This window comes from Rhinopithecus bieti, unplaced genomic scaffold (genome assembly GCF_001698545.2).
Source record: "Rhinopithecus bieti isolate Rb0 unplaced genomic scaffold, ASM169854v2 scaffold_55715, whole genome shotgun sequence".
NCBI lineage: Eukaryota > Metazoa > Chordata > Mammalia > Primates > Cercopithecidae > Rhinopithecus > Rhinopithecus bieti.
This window is the reverse complement of record NW_016822769.1, coordinates 1046731-1066771: the sequence shown is the minus strand read 5'-3', so window position 1 is coordinate 1066771 and position 20041 is coordinate 1046731. Positions and strand designations below refer to the sequence as shown.

The 20041-nt window shown below is 45.2% G+C and overlaps 2 protein-coding genes across 2 annotated transcripts in view; one reads left to right on the top strand and one right to left on the bottom strand.

Annotated features, from left to right (window-relative positions):
* SPG11 (SPG11 vesicle trafficking associated, spatacsin) overlaps positions 1-18414 on the top strand; it is a 111310-nt gene extending 92896 nt beyond the window's left edge. Inside the window, exons 31-40 of the mRNA XM_017861025.1 lie at positions 5329-5468; positions 6906-7104; positions 7790-7927; positions 9657-9790; positions 11103-11210; positions 13064-13232; positions 14783-14871; positions 15080-15235; positions 16389-16540; positions 17808-18414. Coding sequence (XP_017716514.1) covers positions 5329-5468; positions 6906-7104; positions 7790-7927; positions 9657-9790; positions 11103-11210; positions 13064-13232; positions 14783-14871; positions 15080-15235; positions 16389-16540; positions 17808-17988 — 1466 coding nt within the window. The 3' untranslated portion in view covers positions 17989-18414. The remainder of the gene's footprint in view (positions 1-5328; positions 5469-6905; positions 7105-7789; positions 7928-9656; positions 9791-11102; positions 11211-13063; positions 13233-14782; positions 14872-15079; positions 15236-16388; positions 16541-17807) is intronic.
* EIF3J (eukaryotic translation initiation factor 3 subunit J) overlaps positions 18308-20041 on the bottom strand; it is an 18541-nt gene continuing 16807 nt past the window's right edge. Inside the window, exon 8 of the mRNA XM_017861014.1 lies at positions 18308-20041. Coding sequence (XP_017716503.1) covers positions 19939-20041 — 103 coding nt within the window. The 3' untranslated portion in view covers positions 18308-19938.

Genomic DNA, 20041 nt, shown 5'->3' with positions numbered 1-20041 from the left:
TTTTTTTTTTTTTGAGACGGAGTCTGTCGCCCAGACTGGAGTGCAGTGGCGAGATCTTGGCTCACTGCAGGCTCTGCCTGCCGGGTTCCATTCTCCTGCCTCAGCCTTCCCCGTAGCAGGACTACAGGCGCCCACCACCACACTCAGCTAATTATTTGAATTTTTAGTAGAGACACGGTTTCACCGTGTTAGCCAGGATAGTCTCGATCTCCTAACCTTGTGATCCGCCCGCCTCGGCCTCCCAAAGTGCTGGAATTACAGGCATGAGCCACCGCGCCCAGCCTAAAAAAAATTTTTTTAATAGTACAATTTGTAAAGGGCTCTTAACGTTAATGGAGCTTACAGGACTAGAAGTTGCTCTGGTTGTCACTAAGTGGTAAATGTGAAAACTTAGGATGTTGCTGTACATTACTGTAGACTTTATAAATGCTGTACATTTAGGCTACACTAAATTTATTAAAAAATTAAGTAATCGTGCTATGTCACAATGACTATGACTAGGATGTCACTAGGTGATAGGAATTTTTTAGCTCCATTATAATCTTATAGGATCCTCGTTGTATATGCAGTCTGTTGTTGATGGAAACATTGTTATACAGTACGCAACTGCATTTTTCAGTTCTAAAATTTTCATTTAGTTCTTCTGTTTCTTTGCTGAGACTTTGCATTTTTCTGTTTGTCTCAGGAGCATTCAGAATTGCTTATTGGAACATTTGTATTATAGCTGCTTTACATTCTTTGTCAGATGATTTTAACTTTTGCATCATTTTAATGCTAGCTAGCAACTTGTCTTTCTCATGAGTTGAAATCTTCCTGCTTTTTTTTTTTTTTTTTTTTTTAGATGGAGTCTTGCTCTTGCCCATGCTGGGGTACAGTGGTGTGACCTTGGCTCACTGCAACCTCCGCCTCCTGGGTTCAAGTGATTCTCCTGTCTCAGCCTCCCGAGTAGCTAGGACTACAGGAGTGTGCCACCACACCCAGCTATTTTTTTTTTGTATTTTTAGTAGACATAGGGTTTTGCCATGTTGGCGAGGCTGCTCTCAAACTCCTGACTGCAGGTGATCCACCCACCTCGGCCTCCCAAAGTGCTGGGATTACAGGCGTGAGCCACCGCGCCCAGCCTCTCTTCCTGCTTTTTCTTATACTGAGTCTTTTTTTTTTTTTTCCTTTTGTGGAGAATGGGGTCTCGCTATATCTTACACTGAGTAATTTGGGGTTGCATCTGAACATTTTGAGTTTGTTTGTTTTCTTGTTTTTGTTTTTTGAGACGGAGACTTGCTCTGTCACCCAGGCTGGAGTGCAATGGTGCAATCTCAGCTTACTGCAATCTCAGCCTCCCAGGTTCAAGCGATTCTCGTGTCTCAGCCTCCCGAGTAGCTGGAATTACAGGTGTGTGCCACCACACCTGACTAATTTTGTTGTATTTTTAGTAGAAACAGGGTTTTGCCATGTTGGCCAGGCTGGTCTCGAACTCCTGACCCCAGGTGATCCACCCGCCTTGGCCCCCCAAAGTGTTGGGATTACAGGCGTGAGCCGCCATGACTGGCTGCATCTGGACATTTTGAGTAGTGTATTATTCAAATATACTATTTGAGACTATGGATCTTATTTAAATTCTATGAAGGATGTTGATATTTTTTAGCAGACAGTTGACCTGGTTCAGACTGAAGTTCCAAACCACTGCCTGTGTGTTGTGGTTTCATTATCAGTTCATTTTCCTTTGCGGTGGTATTCAGATCTGTCCTGTGTGTGCATGCCACCTAATGGTCAATCTATGACCTTGGTAGCGATCTGTGCTAGTTAGGATCAAAGCCATACATGTGTAGTCCAGGAGTGAGCCCTGTAGTTCATAAAAATGTATTGGGTTGCTTTCCTGGGGCTCTCCCAGCTAATTTCTGGTTCCCTGAGGGTTATCTTTTCAGTTCTTCGGCCAAAAGCTGAAGGTTTAGTTACCCCTACTCTGTCTTGCACTATCCTGACTATTCCTACACCCAGGGCCAGGTGACAGGAGGGTAATGCAAAAGCAACAGGGGTCTACTCTACCCTCCTGAGACCAAAGTGCCCCTGCTCAGAAAAGAAGGCTCCACTGGCTGGGCGTGGTGGCTCACGCCTGTAATCCCAGCACTTTGGGAGGCTGAGGCGGGCGGATCACAAGGTCAGATCAAGACCATCCTGGCTAACACGGTGAAACCCCATCTCTACTAAAAATACAAAATAAAATTAGCTGGGCACGGTGTCAGGCGCCTGTAGTCCCAGCTACTCAGGAGGCTGAGACAGGAGAATGGCGTGAACCCGGGAGGTGGAACTTGTAGTGAGCCGAGATCACACTACTGCACTCCAACCTAGGTGACAGAGCAAGACTCTGTCTCAAAACAAAAAAACAGGAAAAAAAAGAAGGCTCCCCTTTCTGAGAGCCTTGACTCTTGCCACTGCAGCCTCTCCCACCACTGCCAGTGGCTTGCTTGGGAGCCAGGACAAGGAAGAACAGGAATTAGGAGTTCCCCTTTTCACTCTTCAAACTGGTACTAGAGAGCTTCTGGAATTTGCACTCTCTCGTACACACACTTCACCTCAGCCCTTGGTTCTTAGGTTTTAGTCAGCACTGCATTCAGGCTAGAGCTTGCTAGAGGGGGGAAAATGATAATTCTGGTCATCTTCAATTTGCCTGCTACTTTTTACTTTTTCAGAGTCTTTATTTAGCTGCCACATGTCTTGTGTCCAGGTTTTGTGTTGAATTCAGTGGGAAAGACACAGTAGATTGAGCTTATTATAACCAGCTTACCTAGAATTGGAACTCCCAGTGAAGGATTTAAGCAGGGGAATAACATGGTCTGAGTTGCATTTTATTTTATTTTATTTTTTATCTTTAAGGGTTTTTGTTTTGTTTTTTTGAGACAGGGCCTCACTTTATTGCCCAGGCTGGAGTGCAGTGGTGCAAACATGGCTCACTGCAGACTCAACCTCCAGGGCTCAAGCAATCCTCCTGCCTCAGCCTCCTGAATAGCTGGAACCACAGATGCACACCACCATCCCCAGCTAATTTTTAAATTTTTTGTAGAGGTGGGGTCTCACTGTGTTGCCCAGGCTGGCCTCAAACTCCTAGGCTTCAGGGATCCTTCCACCCCAGCCTCCCAAAGTGATAGCATTACAGGCATGAGCCACCACCTCTGACCTACAGCACTTTCTAATAATATTTTAAAATAAAAATTAACATGTGCTTAGTGTAGCAAATCACATAACACAGAAATGTATCAAGTAAAAAGTCAGTTCAGGCTGGGCATGGTGGCTCACGCTGTAATCCCAGCACTTTGGCAGGCCGAGGTGGGCAGATCACCTGAGGTCAGGAGTTCAAGACCAGCCTGGCCAACATGGTGAAACTTTGTATCTACTAAAAATAAAAAAAATTAGCTGGGTGTGGTGGTGCACACCTGTAATACCCAGAGGCTGAGGTGGGAGAATCACTTGAACTCAGGAGGCAGAGGTTGCAGTGAACTGAGATAGTGCCACTGCACTCTAGCCTGGGCAACAGAGTGAGACTTCATCGCAAAAGAAAAAAAAAAAGCCAATTCAACACTAGCCCCACAAAATTCCCCAGAATAACTATCTTTTTTTTTTTTTTAGACAGAGTCTCGCTCTGTTGCCCAGGTTGGAGTGCAATGACGCAATCTTGGCTCACTGCAACCTCCACCTCCTGGGTTCAAGCGATTCTCCTGCCTCAGCCTCCCAAGTAGCTGGGATTACAGGCATGCGCCACCATGCCTGGCTAATTTTTTTGTATTTTTTTAGTAGAGACGGGGTTTCAGCATATTGGCCAGGCTGGTCTTAAACTCCTGACCTTGTGATCTGCCTGCCTCTGCCTCCCAAAGTGCTGGGATTACAGGCGTGAGCCACCGCGCCTGGCCCAGAATAACTATCTTTTACTTGCTTGGTATGCATTTTCTACTTGTAGGCGCACACACAATATTTATTTTTTGCAAAAATGAGATTACATCATATTGATCTACATTTTTTCTGTCAGTACATATAGATCGACCCCCTTCTTTCTAATGGCTGCAGAGTATTCCACTGTACAGATGTACTAAGCTTTAATAATGCTTTATTGATATACATTTAAATTTTCTATTTTGTTTTTGCCAATACAAAGTGTGATATAAATATTCCTTACTATTTTTTTCCTAGTAGAAATCCTTTATCAAATTAATATCTTCTTCTATTTTAGGCTAAGAGCTTTTTTTCTTTTTTTTTTTTTTTTTTGAGATGGAGTTTCAGTCTCGTCCAGGCTGGAGCACAATCTCGGCTCACTGCAACCTCCACCTCCTGGGTTCAAGCAGTTCTCCTGCCTCAGCCTCCCGAGTAGCTGGGATTACAGGCATGAGCCACCATACCCAGCTTATTTTGTATTTTTAGTAGAGACGGGGTTTCTCCATGTTGGTCAGGCTGGTCTCAAACTCCCGACCTCAGGTGATCCGCCCGCCTCAGCCTCCCAAAATGCTGGGATTATAGGCATGAGCACTGCGCCCAGCCAAGAGCTTTCTTTTAAAAAAATATCAGGAATAGATTTTAATTTTACTATAAATTAAAGCATATTTGCAGGTGGGTGCAGTGGCCCATGCCTGTAATCGCAGCACTTTTGGGAAGTCAAGGTGGATGGATCAGTTGAGGCCAGGAGTTCAAGACCAGCCTGATCAACATGGCAAAACCTCATCTCCACTAAAAGTGCAAAAATTAGCCAGGTGTGCTGGTGCATGCCTGTAATTCCAGCTACTCGAGAGGCTGAGGCACGAGAATCACTTGAGCCCGGGAGGCAGAGGTCGCACTGAGCTGAGATCACGCCACTGCATTCCAGCCTGGGTGACAGAGTGAGACTCGTCTTAAAAAATTAAAGCATATTTGCATTTTAGAAATGAGTATGTCGGAGACTGATTGAGGGTGAGGGGCTGGCAGCAGGAGACAGATAACAGCTTCTCAGGATGCAGAGTGATAAAGGCTGGAACTAAGGCCACGACTGTGACTTATTTGATATTGGAGGCAGAACATACAGAGGAGACTCTGGCAAGCATCTTTAGTGCTGATCTCTAGAGCACTCATTAGGTGGCCTTGAGTCTTTGTAGCATATGAGGTCTTTGAGGTATCCCAGGCTGGGATATCCTGGAAGAAGGCAATGAAAGAAGTTGAAGTGGGGCCCTGTCAGCAGTGGTCCTGTAACCCCAATCAGACTCATGGGAGTGCAGTACAGGGAGCCTCAAGCAGAGAGGTAGAGCCATAGAGAGCTGGGGAGAGGCCTAAACCTCCCAGCTTGAAGCCCCTCAGACTCGTATTTGCTTGCAGCTTCAAGTCTGGATAGTCAGAAGTTTGTGACAGTGCCCTCCAGTGATGAAGTGGTGACTAACCTGGAAGTGCTGACAAGTAAATGCCTCCATGGAAAAAACTACTGTCGACAGGTCCTCTGTCTGTATGATCTTGCCAAGGTATGTGCCAAGGGGTGGGGCTCCTCTTTCTGAGAGGGAGGGAAATGAGAAGTTTGAGGTTGATTTTGGACATTGCCAAGTCAGCCTTTTAGATGATAATCATGACCTGGGAGTAGAGCTCTTGTCAGGATGTTGGCCCTCATAATTTTATCTTTGGGGAATGGTGGGGAGGACACCAGGCCAGGTGCCAGGGCGATCTGACTCCTGGCTGCAGCTCAGCAAACCAGAAAGCTAGGGTTGTGGGCCCCTGTTTTGTCGCCTATAAATGATGATTTGACCATGAGGGTCTCTTCTAGACTTAATATCTTGAGTTTTGCATTATGATTGTTTGGAGCATTCCGTATGGAATGTGATGACTATAAAGACAAGAGCCAGAGCAAGCAGAAATTGTACCTTTGTGCTGGTTGGGGGAGAAAAACAGTAGACTGGAAGTAGAAGAGCACAAGAGAAATACAGCCAAACCCTAAAGTCCACGTCTTGGAGAAGACTCAGACTTCTTTGGAAATTGAGGGTTTTGCTGCTGCTCTGGGAATAATAAGGGCTCTTGCATTTTAGTCAGTGTTCTTACATTTCATAATATTTTTAAAAATCAGGCCGGGCACAATGGCTTACACCTGTAATCCCAGCACTTTGGGAGGCTGAGGCAGGTGGATTACTTGAGGTCAGGAGTTTGAGACCAGCCTGGCCAACATGGTGAAACCCCATCTCCACTAAAAATATAAAAATTAGCCAGGCATGGTGGCAGGCGCCTGTAATCCCACCTACTCGGGAGGCTGAGGTAGGAGAATCGCTTGAACCTGGGAGGCGGAGGTTGCAGTGAGCCGAAATCACGCCAATGTACTCTAGCCTGGGTGACCAAAAAAAAAAAGCCAGGTGCGGTGGCTCATGACTGTAATCCCAGCACTTTGGGAGGCCAAGGCAGGTGGATCACCTGAGATCGGGAGTTCAAGAACAGCCTGACCAACATGGAGAAACCCCATCTCTACTAAAAATACAAAAATTAGCTGGGTGTGGTGGCACATGCCTGTAACCCCAGCTACTTGAGAGGCTGAGGCAGGAGAATTGCTTGAACCCAGTAGGCAGGCAACAGTTGCAGTGAGCCACGGTTGTGCCATTGCACTGCAGCCCGGGCAACAAGAATGAAACTCTGTCTGCCGCCCCCGCCCCCCAGCCCCCCCGCCAAAAAAATCAGTGCTCAACAAGAGAATCACCTGATGCTTTCTGAAGACAAGCCTTTCTTTTACCTGGATTTGGCTTTGGTGAAATGATAGAAAGGGTTAGAAAACAGTACTTGCTTTTTCTAAGGTTCCTGCTGAGGGTGAGGAGTCTTTAAGCTCAGAAAACAGTGGAGTCTATCCACATCAGATTTCAGAAAGGGATCTTTTGCTTTTCCCTGGCTTCTAAAAGTGGCCTTGACTGGCTTTGTCTTCCTCTCAGGAGTTGGGCTGTTCCTACACAGATGTTGCTGCTCAGGATGGTGAAGCCATGCTCCGGGAAATCTTGGCCTCTCAGCAGCCTGACCGATGCAAACGAGCCCAGGCCTTCATCAGCACACAGGGCCTTAAGCCAGATACTGTGGCTGAACTCGTGGCAGAAGAGGTGACACGGGAGCTGCTTACTTCATCACAGGGAACAGGTGCCCTACCCCTCAGGGATTCCCACCCTTTCCAACAGCATTCTCTAGTTCCCAGTGTTAAGGATTTGAATGTTGTGCTTATATACATCCTGTATGTGGTTCTCTCAAGTTTCTGGATTCCAGTAATGTATTTTGTTTAAATACAACAAAATACATGTACAAAATACATGCTGTTACTTTTTATTGTTTTATGATTACATTGAGAGTAGCTGTGGCTTTCTGAGCTACAGAACTGTCCTGGCCGGGCGGGGTGGCTCACGCCTGTAATCCCAGCACTTTGGGAGGCCAAGGCTCGCGGATCATGAGGTCAGGAGATAGAGACCATCCTGGCTAATATGCTGAAACCCCGCCTCTACTAAAAATACAAAAAATTAGCTGGGCGTGTTGGCTGGCACCTGTAGTCCCAGCTGCTGGGGAGGCTGAAGCAGGAGAATCGTTTGAACCCGGGAGGCCAAGGTTGCAGTAAGTCAAGATCACCCCACTGCACTCCAGCCTGGGTGACAGACTCTGTCTCAAAAAACAAAAACAACCTTTCCTATAAAATGACCAATAGGCCAAGGGTTTCGAGCTCAGCAAGTGGAGAGCTGCAGAGCTCCATTAGCATCACCTCCCGGTGCCCAAGCCTGGGCAGAGTGGGCCTCTCTTATGATAAAACCAGCACCTATCTTCACACCTCTCTGTACAGGACAGAAGCAGATGTTCAGCCCAACAGAGGAAAGCCAGACATTTCTTCAGCTGACCACTCTGTGTCAAGACCACACATTGGTAGGCATGAAGTTGTTGGATAAGATTTCCTCCGTTCCCCATGGGGAATTGTCTTGCAGTAAGTTATTGGCCTTTTTCTTACATATTTTGGCCCTAAACAGGTCTCAAGAGGTCTCCCAGTCTCTCCAAAACTTGATCTGGGTCCTTGTTCCTGCTCTGGATACCTAGCCCTCCAGCAGGGGTTATAAGTTCTTGGTAGAAAGCCTTAACTTCACTGAAGCAAATTTAGAAAGTATGGATGAGTACCCCCCAATTTAAAATCACACAAAAAGGTAACCTTTGCTCAACATGCTTATTTCACTCTTACAATGCCCTGCAAAGTGAAGATTGTACCATTTTAGAAGGGAGACAGACTTTACCTTAGGAAAGATGATTACATCTGTTAAGTGGCAGAGCTGGTGTTCAAACCCAGTCTGTGGATTTCAAAGCCTGTTCGTTTTCCATGATGTCTAACTCATTATAGGCCTTCATTAGAATGTGTGATAGGTTCTCTTTTTTAAAAAATGACATTATACTCCGTATAGTTTATAATTTTTTTACTTTATGAATATGCTGTCATTAACATTTTTCATGGCATTGAATATTCTCCTATATAACTTCTAATGGTTACACAGATTTCTCTTATATATAATGAAAAATTGTACATTAGAATGGGAACAATGGCCCATGCCTGTAATCCCAATGCTTTTGAGAGGCCGAGGGAGGAGAATAATTAGAGGGTAGGAGTCTGAGACCAATCTGGGCAATATAGTGAGACCCTGTCATTACAAATATTTTTAAAAACTTAGCGGGGCATGGTGGTGCACACCTGTAGTCCCAGCTACTTGAGAGGCTGAGGTAGGAGGATCTCTTGAGCCCAGGAGTTGGAGACTGCAGTGAGCTCTGATTGCAACACTGAACTCTAGCCTGGGCAACAGAGTGAGATCCATCTCTAAAAGAAATTTAAATAAAAATAGCCTTCTATATCTCTTCTCGGTCCAGTTCAACAATATTTACTGGGTGTCAACTGTGTGCCAGGCACTGTAAGCACCTAGGATATGGTGTATAAGCAATTCCTGGAGCTCAGACTAGGGTCTTAATACACAGTAAGAGCCAGAATGATGGGGTCAAGATAGAGTTCTGGAGGAAATGTTCAAACGAAGGCCTAAAGGATTCATTGTCAGGGATGCTTAGTAGTCAGGGATGCTTAGTAGTCAGGAGGACTGGAGAGGGCCCTACAGATGCAAAAGCCCAGAGGTTGCAGCATGTTTTAAGGATGGAGACCTTTTTCGGTCCTCACATTGCAGGTGTGTTTTTCCCAGTTTGCCTTTTAATTGTGTTTACAGTGATTATAGTATTTTTAAATCTGTACATGTCAGATCTTTCACTACTCTAGAAAGCCAGAACACCAAATGGCACTTGATTAGGCCCTGAGACCTTCCGCTGGGATACAAGCAGAGAATGCCATTAGATTCATGTTGGCAGGAACTCCATCAGTTTGTCTGCAGGAAGTTTCTCCATGTTTAGAAGGCGAGGGTGCTGTGTTCTCATTTTGGGGGCCTTTTGGGGATAGTCACTACATGATTGTCTTTGAGGATTGTGCTATGACTGAGAGAACTATTTGGATGTCACCACGGGGCTGTCTCAGAGCTAGAGCTCCTGAGTTCACGGACCTCGGAGGGCTGGTGGGAGGGACCTCTCCAGACAGGCCCCTTCTCCACCAGGCCCTTTTTCCCTCCTGCCAGGCAGAGGTTGACAGTGGGCAGCCAGGGTTCATAATCCTATCTTACCAGTGCCTACCCTCCCAGCCACAGAGCTCCTGATCCTGGCCCATCATTGCTTCACCCTGACGTGCCACATGGAGGGCATCATCCGAGTCCTACAGGCCGCCCGGATGCTCACAGATAACCACCTGGCCCCCAGTGAGGAGTATGGACTGGTGGTAAGTAACCCCCTCAACCCGTCTCCATCCTGTGGAAACCTTTGAGAGGAGTAGGAAGGGTGGGAGCCAGCCCAGAGCTGATATAGTTGAAGGGAGTTCTGCCCATCGGGATACCACTACCTACTTGAGAGTCAGCTGGGCAGCCCAACCCCCTGCTCCAAGTTAGGATTTCTGTCAGAATCAGAAGTTGCTCCAAAGGAACAAAAGGGAGAAGATCCCTGCCAAGTTCCGGGGCCATCCCACCTCCTTGTCAGGGCAGTTAACTTTTCTAGAGGGCTAAGACAGCTGCATTTTTCCCCAAAACAAGGTTTGAACCTTCCCCCCACCTCTGAATTGAAGTAAGTTGGCAACTCAGTTCCCATGTGCCTCCCTAAATTCTCTGGGCTTGAAACTGACCTGAGTGACTGAGCAAGCCACTGGGCCACTGTGATGAGTAGCGGTGAGAAGAGGAAGAGTCCCTACCCAGGAGAATGGCACTTTAGCACTTGAGAGCCCTTTTTTTTTTTTTTTCGGAAACAGAGTCTCTCTCTGTCACCCAGGGCTGGGGTTGCTGGCTGGATCTCAGCTCACTGCAAGCTCCACTCCCGGGTTATCCATTTCCTGCTCTCAGCTCCCAAGTAGCTGGGTACTACAGGCGCCGCCACCTGCGGCTAGTTTTTGTATTTTTAGTAGAGACGGGTTTCACCCGTGTAGCCAGGATGGGTTCTTCAATCTCCTAGACTCATGATCCGCTTTCGGGCTCCCAAGTGCTGTGATTACAGGCTTGAGCCACTGCGCCTCGCCTGGCCTGAGAGCCACATTTAAGGACAGCAAAGCTGGGTGTGGTGGCTCACACCTGTAATCCCAGCACTTTGGGAGGCCGAGGCAGGCGGATTGCCTGAGGTCAGGAGTTCGAGACCACCCTAACGCAGTAAAACCCTGCCTCTTTACAAAAATTAGCCAGGCATGGTGGCACATGCCTATAATCCCAGCTACTCAGGAGGCTGAGGCAGGAGAATTGCTTGAACCCAGGAGGCGGGGGTTGCAGTGAGCTGAGGTTGTGCCACTGTATTCCAGCCTGGGTGACAGAGCAAGACTCCATCTCAAAAAAAAAAAAAAAGAACAGCCAATGGTGGCCCAGTAACTGACATTTCTGAATCCTCCAGAGGCTTCCTGTTGGGTACAGGGGAGGGAGCAAAGCATGGTAGCCTGGAAATTAGCCCTTCTCCTCCTGGAGCTTGGCATCTGAAAGCAGCCACTGATGGTAGTGGTCTGGCTCAGAGAACTCCAGACTCCAGGTGATGCTGATGCGAGCTGTCCTCCCACTTCACAGGTACGGCTCCTCACTGGCATTGGAAGGTACAATGAGATGACATACATATTTGATTTGCTGCATAAAAAGCACTACTTTGAAGTGCTGATGAGGAAGAAGTTGGATCCGGTAGGTGCAAAGTAACAAGCTCCAGGATGGGGTGTACTGCTGACAATTCGGGAGCCTCAGTTTTTCTCGGGAATAATCTCAGTCATGGTAGACTATCTTAGGAAAACAGAGGGAATGAACTGGGGACCTCCCCAAGACACACTATCACCAGTGGCTTCAGATTCTGGTTCAGATCAGTGAATATGCTGATGCTATATGTATTTATGTGTGTGTGTGTGTGTGTGTGTGTGTGTGTGTATATATATATATTTTTTTTTTTTTTGAGACAGAGTTTCGCTCTTGTTCTTGTTACCCAGGCTGGAGTGCAATGGTGTGATCTCAGCGCAACCTCTGCCCCCCGGGTTCAAGTGATTCTCCTGCCTCAGCCTCCCAAGTAGCTGGGATTACAGGCATGCACCACCACACCGGGCTAATTTTGTATGTTTAGTAGAGACAGGGTTTATCCATGTTGGTCAGGCTAGTCTTGAACTCCCAACCTCAGATGATCCACCTATCTCAGCCTCCCAAAGTGCTGGGATTACAGGTGTGAGCAACCATGCCCGGCCGATGCTAAATACTGAAGAAAGTAAGTTTGTCCTCCTCCACCTCAGCCTCTGTCACCTGCCTCTACTGTCTTAAATGTCTTCTCTGGCAGGGGCAAAAACCCTGAGGGCCAGGCTTAAAGTGGATTGTCTAGCTGTGAGGTTGTTTGAGGGCTTTTAGAGTGGAGAGTTTTCAGGACACTGTGAAAAATTGTGCTGCTAAGAGCCAGGTTAGGAATCAAACACAAAAGTTTAGACCAAAAAGCTGTGGAGCCATTTATTATGATGAACAGGAAGGCGGCTTGGAAGCAAAGGCCTGACTTGGTTAGGTCTTGGGTTCTGAGAGCCCATCTGTCCTGAGTGTGCTCTGTGACACCAACCATATCCCTTCACAGTACCTGTTTCCAGATCATTTGTCTGGATGACTCATTGCTTCTGCTCATTTCACCTTCGGCTTCTGGAAACATGGGCCCAGCCAGGCAGGATTAGGAGACAAAGCAGAAAAAAATCTCTCTTTAATATTGGGCCGATTTCAGGACAGACCAATCTAGTCATCAAGTGAGGAGCAAGTCCTGGACATAGGTGCATCTTCAAGATCCCCCAGAGGGTTTTTAAAATTGTTTTTTAGGCAGTTTTCCTTCTGCATTTAAATACTCCTTTAATAACTTTTTTCAGGTTACAAAAGTAATGCATATTCCAGGTAAGACACTTGGAAAACAGAACAACACAGAAAAAGCCCTCAGTGTCTATCCATCATCTGGAGACAGTCACAATTTGGTACAGGCCCTTTCTTTGAACATGTACCTGAAAACATCTATATATAATTACATTTTAATAAAACTTATACAGTGAAGATATGAAATATCCTGCTTTTCTCACTTAACAAAGTATATCATGACTATTTCCCAAATCAACAAATCATCTCCTACATAAGTTTTAATGGCTACATGATATTGTCTTCCCCTGATTTTGGACATCTGGATTGTTTCTAATTGTTTGCTATTAAATATCTCTGTTACATTCATCCTCTCTGCTTATCTCTTTAGGGATAGATTCGTAGAAATTGAACTGTTACATCAGCTTATGCGGGTGTACTTTTAAGGCTTCTCCCTTTAGAAAAGTTTTGCCTTTCACACTCCCAACAGGAAAGCGCACATGCCTGTTTCTTCATACTTGGGACAGCATAAAACTTGTATTCATTCTCATTTTTGCTCCTCTCTCCCTTTTTCTTGGGAGTTTTTAAGGAATGCAGAACCAGATGACTCAGCTAGTCCTGTCTGCCTTGCAGTCCCTGACTGACACCTTGCTATTATTCCCTTTTATTCTGGGCAGAGTGGTACCCTGAAGACAGCCCTGCTGGACTACATCAAACGCTGCCGTCCTGGAGACAGTGAGAAGCACAATATGATTGCCCTGTGCTTCAGCATGTGCCGGGAGATTGGCGAGAACCACGAGGCAGCTGCCCGCATCCAACTGAAATTGATTGAGTCTCAGCCCTGGGGTGAGTGAGGTCACAGCAGCACTACTAGAACAGTGCTGCTAGCCGGGTAAAATGCTTGCTTGCTTGCTTGCTTGCTTGCTTATTTATTTATTTATTTATTTATTTATTTAGAGACAGAGTCTCACTCTGTCCCCAGGCTGGAGTGCAGTGGCATGATCTCAGCTCACTGCAACCTCTGCCTCCCGGGTTTAAGTGAATTCTCCTGCCTCAGCCTCCCAAGTAGCTGGGACTACAGGCATGCGCCACCACACCTGGCTAACTTGTATTTTTGTCTGTTTGTTTTTTGATACGGAGTCTTGCACTGTCACCCAGGCTGGAATGCAATGGCGTGATCTCAGCTCACTGCAGCTTCCGCCTCCCAGGTTCAAATGATTCTCCTGCCTGAGCCTCCCAAGTAGCTGGGATTACAGGCAACTGCCACCATGCCTGGCTAATTTTTTTTTTTTTTTGAGACGGAGTCTTGCTCTGTCGCCCAGGCTGGAGTGCAGTGGCCGGATCTCAGCTCACTGCAAGCTCCGCCTCCCGGGTTTATGCCATTCTCCTGCCTCAGCCTCCCGAGTAGCTGGGACTACAGGCGCCTGCCACCATGCCCGGCTAGTTTTTTGTATTTTTTTAGTAGAGACGGGGTTTCACCGTGTTAGCCAGGATGGGATTTTTTGTATTTTTAATAGAGACAGGGTTTGACTATGTTGGCCAGGCTGGTCTTGAACTCCTGACCTCGTAATCCACCCACTTTGGCCTCCCAAAGTGCTGGGATTACAGGCATGAGCCACCACGCCAGGCCCTGGATAAAATTCTTACAGCAAAGGAGGACGAGCCCATGAGACTGGCTATTAGAATCTTGAGGTAGGTGGCCCGGTGCAGTGGCTCATGCCTGTAATCCTAGCACTTTGGGAGGCCAAGGCAGGTGGATTGCCTGAGCTCAGGAGTTCAAGACCAGCCTGGGCAACATGGTGCAACCCTGTCTCTACTAAAATACAAAAAAAAATGAGCCAGGTGTGGCAGTGTGCACCTGTAATCCCACCTACTCGGGAGGCTGAAGCAGGTGAATCACTTGAACCCAGGAGGTGGAAGTTGCAGTGAGCCAAGACTGCACCATTACACTCCAGCCTGGGTGACAGAGTGAGACTGTCTCAAAAAAAAAAAAGAATCTTGAGGCGGCTATGTCACTCAGCAGGAACCCCACTTGGGCAGACAGATGGAACAGAGACTTGGAAGGCATTTGCACCTTAGGATTGTCCTCTTGGATCTATCTAGCCTGTATATCCAGGGTATCATTCACCAGGAACCAACATGCATGTTGATACCATGTAAGTCTTCCTTGATGTTTTGGAGAAATGAGGCATTAGAGGGGGCACTGAATCCTACTTCAGAGTGAAGTTACAATAAGCGTATGCGTTTCCGGCCCAATAACCTTTATCTGAGTGAGGTGTTCCTGCCTCGCTGTGAACATGGCTGGGATGTTTCTATTCTAGCCCCCATCACTATGAGTGGGATGATAACAGTCGGCTTTGGAAGTCAGACTTGGCAAATCTTTATTTCCCTTACAGAGGACAGTCTCAAGGATGGGCACCAGCTGAAGCAACTGCTGCTGAAGGCCCTGACTCTGATGCTGGATGCAGCAGAGAGTTATGCCAAGGTAACCAAAGGCTTTCTCCAGACTGGCCTTGGGACTTGCTGTCTACAGTAAAATTCTTTCCTTTTGTCCTTGGGCTCTTCCAAGGGAAGGGGGAGGGCATCATAGGCCAACCAGGAACATAAGGGGTGAATACTCTTGTGAGGGTTCACACAGGAGGTAACAACTACGTCTTTCTCTACCTGTGCCTCTCTCCACCCTTGTTCCTCAGGACTCTTGTGTGCGACAGGCCCAGCACTGTCAGCGGCTCACCAAGTTGATAACTCTGCAGATTCACTTTCTGAACACTGGCCAGAACACAATGCTCATCAACTTGGGCCGCCACAAGCTAATGGACTGTATTCTGGCCCTACCTCGGTTCTACCAGGTGAGCAAGAAAGCAAACTCGAGGCAGCACTGCTAGCATCCTTTCTCCTTCTGTCCCACTCATGGAACCCAGAGGTAAGGTCTCAGGGCTAGTGACAGAACCAGGACAGTGCAGTTCTGACTTAACTCTCTGATACCAACAGAAAATGTCAATTTGATGTATTTCTCTCTAGTATATTGTTGGGCAGAGGTTAGAGAATGGTAAGACAGTGCTGTCTCCCTTTCCTGTGCCATTAAAACAGCAGAGAAGCAGACACCTTTGGCCCTTTAGACCATCTGTCCCCAACCCCCAGGTTGCAGACTGGTACTGGTCCATGGCCTGCTGGGAACCAGGCCGCACAGCAGGTGAGCACCAAGCAAGCAAGCATTACTGGCCTGAGCACCACCTCCCGTCAGATCAGTAACAGGACTATATTTTTATAGGAGTATAAACCCTGTTGTGAACTGCACATACAAGGGCGCCTTATGAAAATCTAATGCCTGATGATCTGAGGTGGAACATTTTCATCCCAAAACCATCCCCTCCCAATCTGTCATTGATGCCAGAAAGGTGGGCGACCACTGTCTTAAGACAGTTGAGGTTCAGAGTAATACTCTTGCTAGTGGTCCTGCAAGAACCTCCTAGCCCTAGCAGTTACAGAATGGCACACTCAGGTTAGTACAGGAAGTCAGGGAAATTGGTTCTAGCCCTTTAAAGAAGTGAATTATCAGGGAATCAGCCCTTTCACTGTTCCTTATACTGCTGAGTTAATGGGAGTGATATATTCTTAGCAGTCTCAATTCATTGTGAGGAAGATTAAAAACACTGAAAGCTGGGCATGGTGGCACATGCCTGTAGTCCCACATATGCACGAGACTGAAGCGGGAGGATCCTGAGCCCAGGAATTTCTGGTCCAGCCTGGGCAACATAATGAGACCATGTCTCTTTTTTAAAAAAGGGTTTAAGATAATTTGGGGATTTATGGGAGGGAAAATGCCAAACACACACCAGACTTTTCACCACCTCCAATACAGAGAGCCTTTTTACATAATTGGTAATGATCATATTCACTACACAAGTGAGTATACAGCATTGTTTTCTACAACAGTTTGTTTTTGATTTTACATCAGATGGGCTCTGATGGTGTGTCCTTCTTCACTTCTCTCCTTTTAAGGCTTCTATTGTGGCTGAGGCCTATGATTTTGTTCCAGATTGGGCTGAAATTTTATACCAGCAAGTGATACTTAAAGGAGACTTTAATTACTTGGAAGAATTTAAGCAGCAAAGGTTATTAAAGTCCAGTATATTTGAAGAGATTTCCAAAAAGTAAGTATTAAAAGTTGACTGTAAACATTTATCCTTGCCTCTGCTTTGAGGTGAGACAAGTGTAAGAATTTTATGGCTAAGTACACCATGCCTTTAGATTACCTCTACTTAAAATGGCAAAGCACTTATCAAGAATCCTTATTGGGAAGACTCTTTTAACAGATTTATGCAAACAGATGAACAAGAACAGTTTGCTTTTATATAGTGCTTTGTACTTTAAAATGGGAGGATAGCTACTCATTGCCAAAAACCTAAAACAATGGCCAGGCACAGTGGCTCAAGCCTGTAATCCTAGCACTATGGGAGGCTGAGGTGGGAGGATCACTTGAGGTCAGGAGTTCAAGACCAGCCTCACCAACATGGTGAAACCCCATCTCTACTAAAAATAAAACTAGCTGGGTGTGGTGGTGGGCGCCTGTAGTCCCAGCTACTTGGGAGACTGAGGCAGGATTATCACTTGAACCTGGGGGTAGAGGCTGCATTAAGCCGAGACCGTGCCACTACACTCCAGCCTGGCAACAGAGTATGACTCTTACCTCAAAAAAAAGAAACAAAAAACACTAAAATATCAGAGGTGCCTTTTGGAGTACTAAACTGACTCTATAAGGTGAGCATTAACATACTCATTTTTAATAAAGGATTTTATCAAGCACCCCCAATACTAGTCTAAGATAACCCAGACTCCAGCACCCTCTTCTCTATAGGTAATAGTAAGTGGTACTTCAGAGCTGACAGCCCTTACTCAAAATACAGTATCCTAAGGTGGGCACAGTGATACACACTTGTAGTCCTAGTTACTTGGGAGGCTGCAAGAGAAGCACTTGAGCCCAGGAGTTCACACCTCTGAAAAGCCACTGTACTCCAGCCTGGGTAACACTGTGAGACCTCCATCTTTTATTTAAAAGAAAAGAAAAGGGGGAAAAAAAGAAAACGGGCAGGCACAGTGATTCACGCCTGTAATCCAAGCACTTCAGGAGGCTGAGGCTGGCAGGTAACTTGAGGCCAGGAGTTCAACACCAGCCTAGCCAACATAGCAGAACCCTGTCTCTACTAAAATTACAAAAATTAGCCAGGGTGGTGACACATACCTGTAATCCCAGCTATCGGGAAGCTGAGGCACAAGAATCACTTGAACCCAGCAGGCAGAGGTTGCAGTGAGCCAAGACTGCTCCACTGCACTCCAGCCTGGGCAACAGAGTAAGACTGTCTCAAACAAAACAAAAAAACAACAGTTATCTTAACCTGTACATTATGTTTCTTTATCTAGATATAAACAACATCAGCCTACTGACATGGCCATGGAAAACCTGAAGAAATTACTCACATATTGTGAAGATGTTTACCTGTATTACAAGTTGGCATATGAACACAAGTTTTATGAAATTGTAAATGTGCTTCTGAAGGACCCTCAGACAGGTTGCTGTCTAAAGGACATGCTAGCAGGTTAGATGATTTCATAGGTGTCTGTTTTCTTGTACTTTTAGCAGGTTCTGACAGATGTGATGAGTAGAATAATGCATTGGAGATCTTTGTTAAAGTTGAACAATCCCAGTACTGTACCATATCAGTCCTTTGTGGGTAGTAGGCAGCAAATGAGAAACTTTTCAGAAGGAAATTCCTATTTAAAATGGATTGATTTTAGATGACTGTTCATCTATACCATTTTATATAGATACTAGTATTAAGATCAAAAGCTTCCTCTTCCTCAGGACAGCTTCTACTTTAGATGATCCAATAGTGATTAAAGAATATACCTGTACCTGCAGATTCCAGTTTCAAAGAAATTTAATATTATTTACACAGTTAAGGAACAGGTGATACATTTTCATTTGTTAGAAACTGATCTTTCTGTAATAAAATAGATTTTCAATTCATTGTATGTCATTATTACTGCTAAGGAAATCTTAGCCCTTGTCTGCCTTAAAAGAATCTTTATTTACTATAATTATTGCTATGTAGTCACTACTTTTTGTTAATTCCTCAAATCACTCAGATGGTCTTGTTTTCCACTTGGTAAGTGGTCTACAGAGCTTTGACGTTCCTATTTCCTATATAAGAGAAATTTAAAACATTTTTTGTTCTTTCTGTCTTAGGGGAACAAAAAAACACTAACCACACATTTGGTTAAACTGCTTAGGAGAAGACACAATAAAGATTCCCCAATCTATACTTAGCCATAAACCTGAGTTATAGGCTCAGTTACTCCAAATAAATAGTTCTTATAGGTACTTATTTAGGCCTTAGTATCTAAATAACAAAATAATTTCCCCAAATAAATAAGAGGAAGGCAGCCCTATACCTTTGTTGCTCTATGGTGACATTATTAACGACCTGGCAAATCACTCATGTTTTAAAGCTGTAACTATGTCAAGCATTTATTAAGTATGTAGAGAACTGTACTCCCAAGAGCTGTGTTCTATACTCTCAAAAAGTATCTCTTGGGAGGTAACACAAAATTTAAGTCCTCACAATAGTGATTTTATTAAATTAGTTGCTTTATAAAACATTGCAGATGTCATAATTGTTAACGTAACAATTTACCAAACTGTAGTTAACTGGTGCAGTTTGCTGAGCATGTTTTATAAAGGAAAGGAAATGCCAAAACCCTGGTAAAGTTGTTCCATTGCAGCCTAAGAGAACAAAGATTTGTTTCTCAGACACTTAAATCAGTCAAATAAAAATTTAAGTTTCCCTCCCCCACCTGAAGCACTTCATCAGTAGAAATAGCCTGATAAATAACTAGACAGTCTTTGCACTCAAGAAATTCCACAACATGTAATGCAATAATGGAAAGGTTACCTTCTTTAGCTTCAAAGCTGGAGGGTTTTGGTCATTTTAATTTTATATCAAACTAGTGCTTTTCAGCCGTAGTATCTTCACTCTGAGATAAGCAGTCTTCTTCACAATGTATTTTTAATGTCCTCATGTTCAATTTTAAGACAAAGCAATTTTAATACTAGGTGCACACCACATGCCCTTGCTGCAAACTGCTTTTCTTGACAAGTTACGAAGTAGTTCAAGGAGGTATGGTTAAGGCTGTATTACTGAACGGTGCTGGTAAATACTACACAGTTTTTTTGTCATGTTGCAACCTTTTGTTTCCAATTTATTTAGTGACTGCTGCTATGAAATCAGATAGCAACAATGACAACATTATTAGGTTTGTTTTGAACTATGATTTAGTAGCAACTTAGGTTCCAATTTTAACCCCTTGGCAGCAAGATCCAAGTTCCCTCATTTGCACATTAGCACCTAAGTGTCAAGGGGTTAAATAACCAGCACAAAATATACTGCACTTCTGATTGTAGCATTTGGCAGAACTGAAAGGAAAGGAAGTTGTGCTACATGTTCAAGGGATTGTGGGCAACATAAAGATGATACCAAGAAAAGATAAAATGTCACATGAAGTCTTCATAGTCTTGTACATATCCTCCATCATAACCACCATAATCTGCCAGATCATCTTTCATGGTGGCTTTTAATCCCCCTCCAGGAACCACA